Consider the following 10,784-nt stretch of genomic DNA (forward strand, 5'->3'; position numbering starts at 1 on the left):
ATACAAGTGTATACGTTTTTCCTAAGTTAAAGATACTCATGTAGGTACATAATGTAATCGTAATACAAAATGATATGTCGGTGTCACTGTGACGATGGTTTAAGATTTGCGTCGATGTTTGGTACCCACGGAGTTGGATTTATATAAGTTACAGAGGCAGACGATTGTAGAGCTGTAAAAATAACTTTATAGAACCTTCGACATTGGTTTGGTTGAAAATCTTACATTTTATACCCTGATTAGGTGCTATTGGTTTAGGTTTATTCTTTGACGAAGCTAACCATTGTTGGTATGCCCTTTCGCTTTCTTCTAAACGTTGTTGTCTTTCTTGGTCTGATTTCATTACTTTTCTTTGTTCATTAATTTTTTTTTCTAAACATAATAATTAACACTAACACTATTTAGATTTGATATAACAATTCTTTTACCTAATGATCTTTGTTCTTTTTTCTTTAGCCATAATCGAAAATTCATTTCGTTTTCAGACATCCTTTTAGATTTCTCTTCCTCTAGCATTTTTTCCTTCTTTATTTGATCTTGGATTTCTTTTTGTTTCTTAGCTTCTTCCATTTTCTTTTTGAACAGCCACCTTTTAAAGTTTTCCCTTTCTTGTTGCAATTGTAATTCCTTCTCCCTTTCTTTAATCTCTCTAATTAGGGCTTCTTTTTCTTCTTGTAACTTTTTTTGGTGATTTTTTCTGGCACACCAATTCTTAAACGTCTCTTCTCTATCTTTATCAATCATACAACGTCCACTTAGTATAGAAGTAGACTCTAATGACAGCTTAAGCTCGTCTTGGAAATTATTTATTGAAATTTGGCTACGAGAATCGCATAAATTAACAGAAGTGTTTATTTCATCCATCGCTTGGGTAGAGAGTGATTGATTAAGTACTGCGCAGCTATCGTCTTGCAAATTATTTAAATCTATCTTATCGATGTCTCCGTTCCTATGATCAGTACCGTAATTTTCACAACTTTTACTGTTATTTATTGTGATACAGGCACTCTGGCTTCTAGCACTCTCACGGAACGAGCTCTCGGCAGAGCTAGGGTGACATGGACAGTTTTTGGGATTTGAGAAACAAACACATTTCTTCACCTTAACCACTTTATTTTGAATTGCCTCGTCGTCGCTTGCATAATTTACATACAACGGGCTCCGTCTAAGTGGGGCCATTTGACAAATTGATGATTCCACATATACCGCAGGATTCACGTACTGACGAATGACCCTTATTGACTCCGAAGATCCCGTAGTCTTGCAACGACCATTTAATAAAGTGCTACCACTACCCTCCTTTTTTACGTTTTCTACATTAGCTAGATTATCACCGGATTGTGTCGGTTCAGTCGCTTGCATTTATTAGCAGAAGAAGATATTTGGATAACCTACAACACACATAAGATAAAATAGCAAGAAAAAAATACTTAAACGAATTTCTAGTAGCCGTTAATCAGTCAATCTAATAGGTAGTTAAAGAAGAGGTGTACTCACAAAGTTTCCCGACTTAAATATACTTAAACCTATCCGAAATGTGTCGTAGGCCAACTCCAATCACAGACAAAGAAAAAATGTGCATGTACTTAAAGAAGATTAACCGAATGAAGCGATTTCCGAAATGACATACATGACACACAAACTGAAAAAAACAAAACAATGAAAAGAATGGCATATTCACATTGCTGATGCCTTACCTCCGGCGATGAATAACCAGAATGACCAAACTTTATATGTTTTACTGACGATTCATAACGTTTTCGGAAAATTTCCAAATAAAAAACACTCGAAATTATTGTGTACGAAACAATTCGTTTTCAGTTGGCTTATATATTACACAATATGTCAAGTATGACATTATTCGTCAAAATTTACTATCACACTCTATTTTATAGGCACATTTGGTTCAACAGTCAATATCCAAATTAATGAGTAAAATATATACTATTAATTAATAAATAATGCAGGAACTTCCGTAATGAGATTAAAAATAAAACAAACCTCACCGGCTTAGTTACTTTTATTTTAGAAATACTCAAATTACTCGTGCAGATGATGAAAACATTGTTGGAAATCCTGTCGGAGTTTTGCAAGAACTGTGCCTTTCCAAAGGATGGACACTACCACTTTACGAGTTAGAGCACGAAGAAGGTCCTGCACATGAACGCCAATTTACAATATCTTGCCTAGCTTTATCTCGAAAGGAATACGGAAGTGGTAAGTCAAAGAAATTGGCAAAACGAATGGCCGCCCACAAAATGTGTAGAAGAATCGATGAATTGGGACTTCAAAATGATACAGAAACCACAGAACCTTACAAAATAAAACTTGTACTGGTAAGATAAAGATAAATGAAAAATTTGAGCATCAAAAATAATAATTAAAATTACAGGACATCCTATTTAATCATTTAAAAATCGGAGCATCATTTGGTATAAGAAATCGAGGAAAAATTTTAATTACCACTATGTTTTTGGTTTTAATTATGTTGGCAATATATTATTTTATTGATTATGAGGTTACCTGTACTGCCCTAACAACTTTTCCTTTAGATACTGAGGAACTGGACTAAATACCGTAAATTAGTTAAAGAAAAAGCAAAAATGTTTTCCCGTATTCGTTTTGATTTTTAATAAACTACAAAAACAATTAATTTTATTTTTCTCTTTCGATATCAATCGCTAATTAAATAAGTCAATTTCAACGTCAATCATTCTTTATTAAAAGACGAAAAAGTTTTATACAAAAATTTTCGTTATTCCATCGTAATGTTTGCTATTTTAGAAAATATCGGCAATCTCCCGGTGAGATTGGCTATGAGCGCATTATATTCTCAAAAGAGGAACGTACGAAATTATAAACCACAACAGTCGGGGTTACCACAAATGAAGGTTACACTTATTGGAGCAGCGGGTAAAACAGATTAACAAAGTATTACAAAAAATATATCTTTTTATATACAGGAAAAGTTGGTCAACCATTATCGCTTATGTTGAAACAATCTTCTTTTGTGGATGAATTGGCATTGTTAGATGTTGGTGGTACTTGTGGACTTAGTATTGAATTATCTCATATTGACACCAAATGTAAAGTTAATGCTTATGCAGCAGCTGATGGGATTGACCGTGCATTAGATGCGAGTTTATTATAATCCATAAAAATTATTATATAACATGATGTTTTTAGGGAGCAAAATTAGTTGTTTTGTTAGCAGCATGTCAAAACACTAGTCACTTACCGTTCGATGAAATGTTCAAAGTAAACAGGGTATTGGTCAAGGATTATGCAACGGCATGTTCTAAATTTTGTCCTGGAGTAAAAACTAATCAATTTAATCAACTTCAAATATAATAATCACTTCAATTTAGGCTATAATTGCGATTGCTACTCATCCAATAACCACCATGGTGCCGATTGTTAGTGAAGTTTTGAAGAAATGTGGTACCTACAACCCACATAAAATCTTTGGAATCACAACATTACATACTGTTCGAAGCAATACGTTTGTAGGTAATATTTTGGGTATTGAACCGGAATGCGTTACTGTTCCAGTAATCGGTGGCGGATATGAAAGAAATGTTGTTCCACTTTTATCTCAAGCAAAACCATGTAGTGACTTCACTTTAGTAAAGAACATCAACTAAAATTAATTATTTTACAACATATTATTAATAATCATTTTTAGGCCGAAATTCAATTATTAACTAATAATATTCAAATGGCAAGAAACGACATCATCAACGTAAAAAGATGTGAAGATTCCACGCTAGCGGCTGCTTTCAGTATTTCAAGATTTGTAATATCTTTGATTAAAGGTTTATTGGGTAAATCGGACGTTGTTGAATGTGCATATGTTAGATCTATCATTCATCCACGAGTAAAATACTTGTCAACGCCACTTCAATTAGGACCAGGTAAAAATTGTTTTATGCTAAGTATAGATGATACAAAATTACATCTCTTTAAGGAGGAATACAAAAAAATTTAGGCATTCCAACTGATATTACTGACTATGAGAATTGTCTCCTAGACACTGCTCTTAGTGAAATACTGAGAGATACCAAAAAAGGTGAGCAGTATTTGGGAATTAAAGATTCAAAAGATTGTGACATTTGTGATCCAAAAAATAAAGGATTTTGCCCGCCTGTGTGTAAACCTCAGAGTCTTTATGATTGAAAAACTATCGATAAAAAATTGTAATAAAGTAATTAAAATTTATTAATATATCTAACTCTCATATACAAAGGATGTGTATAAGTACTTATTTATTCATTATTATTTTACGATTTTTCAGCCAAAGAGAATCCTAGAAATTTACCACAAATACTCAAATTTCATCAATATACCATGAGTTGCATTAATTGCGCTAAATTATATATCTTGCATTTAAATGCCATTTGTGGCTCAGCATTTTCAATTGTTGTTTTCAGAACAGTTTTGTTATGTTCAAGTTCATATTCCTAAATGAAAAGAACATGGATGAAAGAGAGCTTCATAGCTTGTGCCAGGGAGATACTAATAATAATACATTAAATGTTACCTTATAAATGTAAAAATACTGAACGCTGCTAAAGTACTCCATACAATTTTGGTCTAATATAGCGATCATTAACAAGCATATCTCTGGCTGAAATAGTTTACAATAAATTTGGTGGTTACTTTTATAATCGCAATGTTTACTGCAATTTTTAGTAGTAGGAGCAAGCAACACTTGATTAGCTGTGTCAGTATTCACGTAGCATATCTTTAGACAAATTTGGACAGAAAGGTCAAACCCATACACATTTTGAGCCCGTATTCACTTCCCGATAGTCATTTGCACATAATTTCTTCAAAAATGAATTTTACTATTAAGAAAATTGAATGACGTCATAACTTAAAAACAAATGACTATCGGGAAGTGAATATGGGCTCAAAATGTGAGTTTTGCAAAACCAAAATAGACTTGTTTCGCCGTTTTTACAAAATAATATTTAAAATAAAATTATTGAAAAATAATTAAAGTAAAATAATATTATTGAATTTATTCCATAATTTTGCCACACACTGCATTTTGGTGTGGTAAGTGTATTTGCCAATATCGCAGAACCTGTATATTTAGGCTCATCCTATTATACTATAACAAAAATCTCTATTACAACAGTTAAAAAACTATTCCCTCTAAACAGATTAATCTAAGTAGAAACATTTTCTCCTGAGATTCAAATTTTCTGCAAAGTTCTGATTTCTTATTGAGCGTGGAAAGGGTTTTTGCAAAAACCGCTGGACCTAAAAATATGTCCAATATACCATTGGAAAGTTAATAGATGAGGAGTTTCACCCGATCATTCAATTTGCTCTAAAATATTTAGTTGCGGAAGAGTGTTCCTCCTATATCTAAATTTCTGGTCTATACAAAAAAAAACCATTGCAATAAAATGGAAAGTGTTGAACCTACTGCTAAACCTACTGTTAACGTCAATAACATGCATAGAATGACACAAGAAACATAATGACCACTATTTATATTGTCATTTGTTAGACTTGTTCTAAATAATTTTAGGTTGTCCTAATTATGTTAATAAAAGTAATGTTCCACTACTGTCCTATTACTACCTGTATGCCTAAATCAATGGATAAGTGTGAGGGAACGTGGTGTTGTAGTAAACTTGGTATATTTTGAGTGTGCTAAGACAAAAGTACATATCAAACAATATTGTAAATATGTATTTAAGCAAAATAATTTCAGAATGAAGTCAGAAAATAACCAGAAAGATAAGAAAAGGACATCAAGGTGCTAGACACCTTTTGGGTATATCCTTGACTTCCTTCTAGCATCTCTAAAATAGGAAACTAGTAATAATATAAATCTCCAAAAACATATGCTATGTTACACCATTATGTTAGCTTGTGTGCTTCTTTGTGATGTTTTTTTTTTTTACTTTCCATTTCTTTCCATACTACATTTCGTACCTTCTTTTTGTTTTCTTTAAAATTTTAATGCAGATAGAACGCCATACATTTTTATGACTTATCTTATTTCCGAAATTATAAATACTTAAGCCTAGGTTTTAAGATATTAAATATTTCTTTTGCTTACCATTTTGGTTTTCAACATTTTAGCTTATTCAAATACTTCAGCCAGAAAGATATAAAGGAAAGTACATAAAACTCAAAAGAATTTCTATTTTCTTTTAGGATTTTTTAAAAATATTTATATCACACAGCTGCTTTTTCATTCGTTTCTTTCTTTTTAACTTTTTCTGGGTTTTAAAATATTTATATCAAATACAACAAAGAATGCAAACCATGTTTAATACTAAAAGGTTTATTCCTTTATCATATTTATATTAATTTCTATTGGTATCCAAAGTTGTCTGAATCATTTGGTCACACCTGCATAAACAAAAAAATATTAAGAAATTAATTTTTTTGTTGATAGTTCTGAATATGATTAGAAAAAAATAAATAAAATTAAAAAAAAAAGTGATGAATGTTTAAAATAGAATATTAGGCTCGCTTTTATAACCCTTCTGATAAATTATCTAGGAGATAATAAATAATCATTTTTATAAAGTTAATATTAAATGACTAACAATAAATTAAAAGTGATGAAGAGCTATTTTTTGCATTTCTTTGAAAAACTGATCAAATTTTCATTGAAATAACCAATTATACATAAATATTTGTATTTTTCCATGGCTTATTACAAACATTAGGAAAAAAAAATTACATAATATAAGAAAAAAATCACATACAAACAAAAAAGAAAAAGAATAGATTAGATTTCATAGAATAATACTTTCTTTTATTATTTTTTTGTTTAGTACAAAGATTCAGCAGCATTCGACGATCGTGGTTTTTTGATTTTGTCCAAGTTCTTGATGACAATATCATGAAGCGAACAGTATCTGTTGCGTATTTCTGCCATAACTAACCACAAACTCAAGTATTCTTTTTCGTCCAATTCTTTGACTGCATGTCGGTAGTCATCTATATGTGGATATTTGGCCACTTTTGAGATTAGTTTACCTCTAGATATAAAATACCGGCTGATTTGGTCAAAAAACGCTGCTGCTTCCGATTCCACAGACTGCACCTCCGCTAATGTGTCTTCTTGTATGGAAACGCCAAAATTATTACCGTCCTCTATCTTTGGAATCATAAACGAAATCCACATTTTTAACTAAAATTTAAAATAATACTGCAAAATATTGTTATTAAGTATTTAATAAAAAAATTTTACCAAATTTGAATCTTCAACTAATTTCCTTATATGGGGCTTCACAAGATTGACTAAATCTTGAATGTGCTTATTTGTAGTTACAGATCCGTTGGGTAAAGCCATCACCTTTGTTCCTTCCTGTACATTGTTGTCAAGCTTAATTCGTTTGGCAGGTGGATCATCATGGTTATTAAGTACAATAGGATCAGGAACTGGAATATTTAACTCTTGGTACACATCAACAAAGGCCCTAAAATAATAATTTTTTTTTAATTAGAAACTTTAATACTCATCATATAATAAAATAAACCTTTACCAGATAAGATTTAAAATCCCTTTTAATCAGAAACTCACCTGTTTTTGAAATTGGGTGTTTCCAATATGTCATTCAATGCAACAATTGTTTCCGGAAAGCCCTTAAACACTAATTCTTCAGCTTTACTTTTAAGTGAATCTTTGTATTCTTGAACCTAAAAGAAACATTCAATAATTAAAATAACCACATTAATGAATCAGCTACAATTTATAAAAAATACCACAACCTTTGCTAAAATATCAGATCTTATTGCAGATAATTCGTTTAGGTTAGTTTTAAACAGAGGCATCGAAACGGATGATTTGCAGTCTGTGGTGGTCATTTTGATTTAATTTTTTTGTACCGTGTAGAACAACCGAGCCCAAGCAGAATGTGACAGAAAATCGGCCGTATGTCACACCAACAAATAACATAACTTTGTCATTTTATTACCGGAAGGAAATAAAAATCGCTCGCGCGGAAGACGATCATTTTATGAATGTTATTACTTACTTTTTTTGAAGTAGTATCTGCCATTATACTTAATATAATCGAGTCAAATAGTAAAAAAACGGCTTCAATCAATTGTTGGTTGTTTTTACGAAACGTGCTAACTTAACCTAAACTAGACACAAGAACGTTGATGCACTAAAAACATTTGATTACGATCACAATAAAACGCGAAGTTAGCCTCAAAAGAACGCGTGCTGCCGCCTAATATTTAAAGTAATAATTATAACTCAATAACTAATCAATATTATTAACCTAAAAGAAAATCAAATTCTCAATATTTTTTATGAATGGTGATAGCAATCTTAATTACGTTGTAATATAACGTTTCTGGTTTCTTTAATCAATTGAACGTAGTTATTTAGTACATGAGATAACTTAATGTAATTCATACGTGTAAAGGTAAAACTTACTTCCATCTCTGTTATATTTGATATCGATGTTTAGTGAAGATCTGAATCGCATCAATTTTATTTCAGCACGATATGGTATCATTAAAATTTCCCCGATTGATAATTATATAAATATATAAGATATATTACATTATAGAAGTTGTATTGGTACATTATACATGTATTGTATTGCTAACTTCTTTATTAATGGAATTTTACTGTAATTAAATAAGAAATAAAATTGCTGTTTATGTGATTTGTGTTGCCTATACACACATTTTATATGTTAGCAAATATTTTTTATTATACAGCATGTTCGGAAATTGCGTCTATATATTGGTGATTCTACATTAAAAATCATGAAGAAAAGTTTATATAAAGTCCGGTCCGAAAATGCTTCCTAAGGGCGCTAGAGCCCTTTAAAGATGACACTCAAAAAGTTTTTATTGTTATCTCAAAAACGGCAAGGTTTAGAATGCCGAAATTTGGTGATATGATAATAAAAAGAAAAAAAAAATTTATGGGGTCCAACATAACAGGTAGGGTTTTTACCGTTATTTTTTCTGCCATTTTAATTGCATCAATCAATTCTGCCTATTCCAACCTATTTTTGAATTCAAATTGCTATTAAAACTCTCAAAATGGTTGAATATTCATGCGAAGAGTATACCAATATCCATTTTATGCATGGTAAGTAATATGTATACAGGAGGATGTTTCTGTAGTTATGGCATAATTTTAATCACTAATATTAGAGTCAAAATGATGACCATTCGTGTAAAATTTTTTGGTGTGAACCCATAAATGGCTAAGATATGGGCCTTCAAAGTTAATGTAATAATTGTTTACATATTTTCTTAAATATTTTTAATATGGTTTGCCGTAAAAAGAAAAAATTTGGCAACTTTTGAAGATATGCAACCACCTAAAGGTTATTACCTTGGAGTTCTGTGCCCCATTACTACTGGACCATTCTGTATAGTGTCCGAACGAAACTCAATTTTGAGCCGAAACACTTCATAATTAAACAACCTTATGTTGTATGCTAAAAATAGGGGGTACTCATACTGGTATCCCAATATGAGTAGGTATATATCGGCATTCCGGTAAAGTCTTGGTTCAAAACATAGATTAGTTTCAAAAATACAGCCGAAACCGAAACTTCGCCATAATTCCTATTTTAGGCCGAAACCGAAATTTCGGTCGGAGATTAATTCTGTATAAGACATAACCTTACAAAACGCGCACTGTTTTCGAGTTATTCGAAAAAAGATACAACCTCGATTTTGAAATGTTTTCATTAATCGTAATGGTGCCTATGAAAACAAATTGTAAGTAAAGCAGTAAGGCACCTGTCAAATTATTACCCAACATTTATTAGTCGCTAATAGTTGTTTAAAATGGCAAATTACTTTTAGTGAGCAAACTGACATGCTTAACGTTAGGAGTGTTTAGGCAGTGTTAACGCAGCGGCGAAATGATATTGCAAAAAAATTCCCAAGCGCAAACAACCTGACAAAAAAACATTTCTAAAATTATGTAAATAACGGGAATCTGAGGTCAGTAGGTATACCAGAACAAAAATCATTTGGAAGAAAAAATTTTGGATTTTATGGCAGATCGTAGTACTACTAGTACTCTTGATATAATACGGCTTGACACCACTTGCCTTGTACTTGACAGTACGTGAATGAAAAATTACTGATCATCCGTTCCGAGTATAGTATGGCAAAACTGTACTATGATGGAAAAATGTACTATTGATGCTGCGTTTTTAGAAAAAAATTTTTTACTGATGACCATTAATTTGAAAAACATTCATAATTGGACTGAAGAAAATCCAGATTTTACGCCACGTTGGATAATAATTTGACAGATTGCTTCACTAACAATTTGTTTTCATGGACGCCTACTATTAATGACAGTATCTCAAAAACGAGCTTGTATCTTTTTGTGAATAACTCTAAAATGATGAGTCTAATCAAAAATTTCTAATATAAACTTGTAATTTAAAATGAAATGGGCTTTTAGAATCAGTTGAAAAATTTAAGGGTTTAGGGCATAATAAAAAAGTTTTAATGAAATAACCTTTGTGAACAGCCATCTTTCTAAGTCAAACAATATTGAAAATATTTAAGAAAATGTTTAAAAATTACTTACCTTTAAAGGTCTATATCCTAGGCATTTATAGGTTTAGACCAAAAATTTTTGGATTTTAATTATGCATCCTTGAATGTTTTTCATAATTTGCCAACGTTAAAACATTAGCGATAGCTTAAAATTTTTTCGTGGTGATGGTCACGAACGAGCAACTTTAAGAGCACTTCCTCCAATTTGCGGAAGTAACAATTGTCCTCCCCAAAACGGACTATGTATGTTGTGG

At 31.3% G+C, this 10,784-nt stretch overlaps 3 protein-coding genes across 5 annotated transcripts; 1 reads left to right on the plus strand and 2 right to left on the minus strand.

The window, feature by feature from the left end:
* Positions 1-3: 3 nt before the first annotated feature.
* Positions 4-1,880, minus strand: LOC111427005 (DNA ligase 1-like). The gene is made up of 5 exons (XM_023061948.2): positions 1,698-1,880; positions 1,498-1,642; positions 429-1,391; positions 226-372; positions 4-172 (listed from the first exon to the last, which is right to left on the minus strand). The coding sequence occupies exons 3-5, from the start codon at positions 1,360-1,362 to the stop codon at positions 84-86; spliced, it is 1,170 nt and encodes a 389-aa protein (XP_022917716.2). The 5' UTR covers positions 1,363-1,391; positions 1,498-1,642; positions 1,698-1,880; the 3' UTR covers positions 4-83.
* On the plus strand, positions 1,734-4,239 carry LOC111427006 (malate dehydrogenase, mitochondrial-like). The gene is made up of 9 exons (XM_071194670.1): positions 1,734-1,975; positions 2,030-2,336; positions 2,393-2,567; positions 2,692-2,913; positions 2,964-3,145; positions 3,187-3,315; positions 3,369-3,626; positions 3,686-3,914; positions 3,968-4,239. Exons 1-9 carry the CDS (start codon positions 1,962-1,964, stop codon positions 4,174-4,176), a joined length of 1,725 nt encoding a protein of 574 aa, XP_071050771.1. The 5' UTR covers positions 1,734-1,961; the 3' UTR covers positions 4,177-4,239.
* A 2,521-nt stretch (positions 4,240-6,760) lies between these two features.
* On the minus strand, positions 6,761-8,512 carry LOC111426914 (proteasome regulator gamma). 3 transcript variants are annotated; one of them, XM_023061803.1, is made up of 4 exons: positions 8,423-8,512; positions 7,559-7,674; positions 7,226-7,454; positions 6,761-7,165 (listed from the first exon to the last, which is right to left on the minus strand). In XM_023061803.1, the coding sequence occupies exons 1-4, from the start codon at positions 8,426-8,428 to the stop codon at positions 6,803-6,805; spliced, it is 714 nt and encodes a 237-aa protein (XP_022917571.1). In that variant the 5' UTR covers positions 8,429-8,512; the 3' UTR covers positions 6,761-6,802. The 3 variants fall into 3 exon arrangements, with proteins under 3 accessions (XP_022917571.1, XP_022917569.2, XP_022917568.1); XM_023061801.2 differs by lacking the exon at positions 8,423-8,512 and adding an exon at positions 8,013-8,327; XM_023061800.2 differs by lacking the exon at positions 8,423-8,512 and adding an exon at positions 7,747-7,938.
* Between the last annotated feature and the right edge of the window lie 2,272 nt (positions 8,513-10,784).

The sequence above is a fragment of the Onthophagus taurus genome, chromosome 2 (assembly GCF_036711975.1).
Source record: "Onthophagus taurus isolate NC chromosome 2, IU_Otau_3.0, whole genome shotgun sequence".
Lineage (NCBI taxonomy): Eukaryota > Metazoa > Arthropoda > Insecta > Coleoptera > Scarabaeidae > Onthophagus > Onthophagus taurus.

Excerpts from the sequence above, each read along its gene's own strand:
- LOC111427005 (XM_023061948.2), bottom strand. The coding sequence starts at position 1,362 with ATGCAAGCGACTGAACCGACACAATCCGGTGATAATCTAGCTAATGTA. Across the intron at positions 373-428 it reads AAAAGAACAAAGATCATTAG|AAAAAAAAATTAATGAACAA; the intron begins GTAAAAGAATTG and ends TATTATGTTTAG. Across the intron at positions 173-225 it reads ACCTAATCAGGGTATAAAAT|CTCTACAATCGTCTGCCTCT; the intron begins GTAAGATTTTCA and ends TTATTTTTACAG.
- LOC111427006 (XM_071194670.1), top strand. Across the intron at positions 2,337-2,392 it reads ACAAAATAAAACTTGTACTG|GACATCCTATTTAATCATTT; the intron begins GTAAGATAAAGA and ends TTAAAATTACAG. Across the intron at positions 3,915-3,967 it reads GCCACTTCAATTAGGACCAG|GAGGAATACAAAAAAATTTA; the intron begins GTAAAAATTGTT and ends CATCTCTTTAAG.
- LOC111426914 (XM_023061800.2), bottom strand. The coding sequence starts at position 7,842 with ATGACCACCACAGACTGCAAATCATCCGTTTCGATGCCTCTGTTTAAA. Across the intron at positions 7,455-7,558 it reads ACACCCAATTTCAAAAACAG|GGCCTTTGTTGATGTGTACC; the intron begins GTGAGTTTCTGA and ends TTATTATTTTAG. Across the intron at positions 7,166-7,225 it reads TAGTTGAAGATTCAAATTTG|TTAAAAATGTGGATTTCGTT; the intron begins GTAAAATTTTTT and ends TTTAAATTTTAG.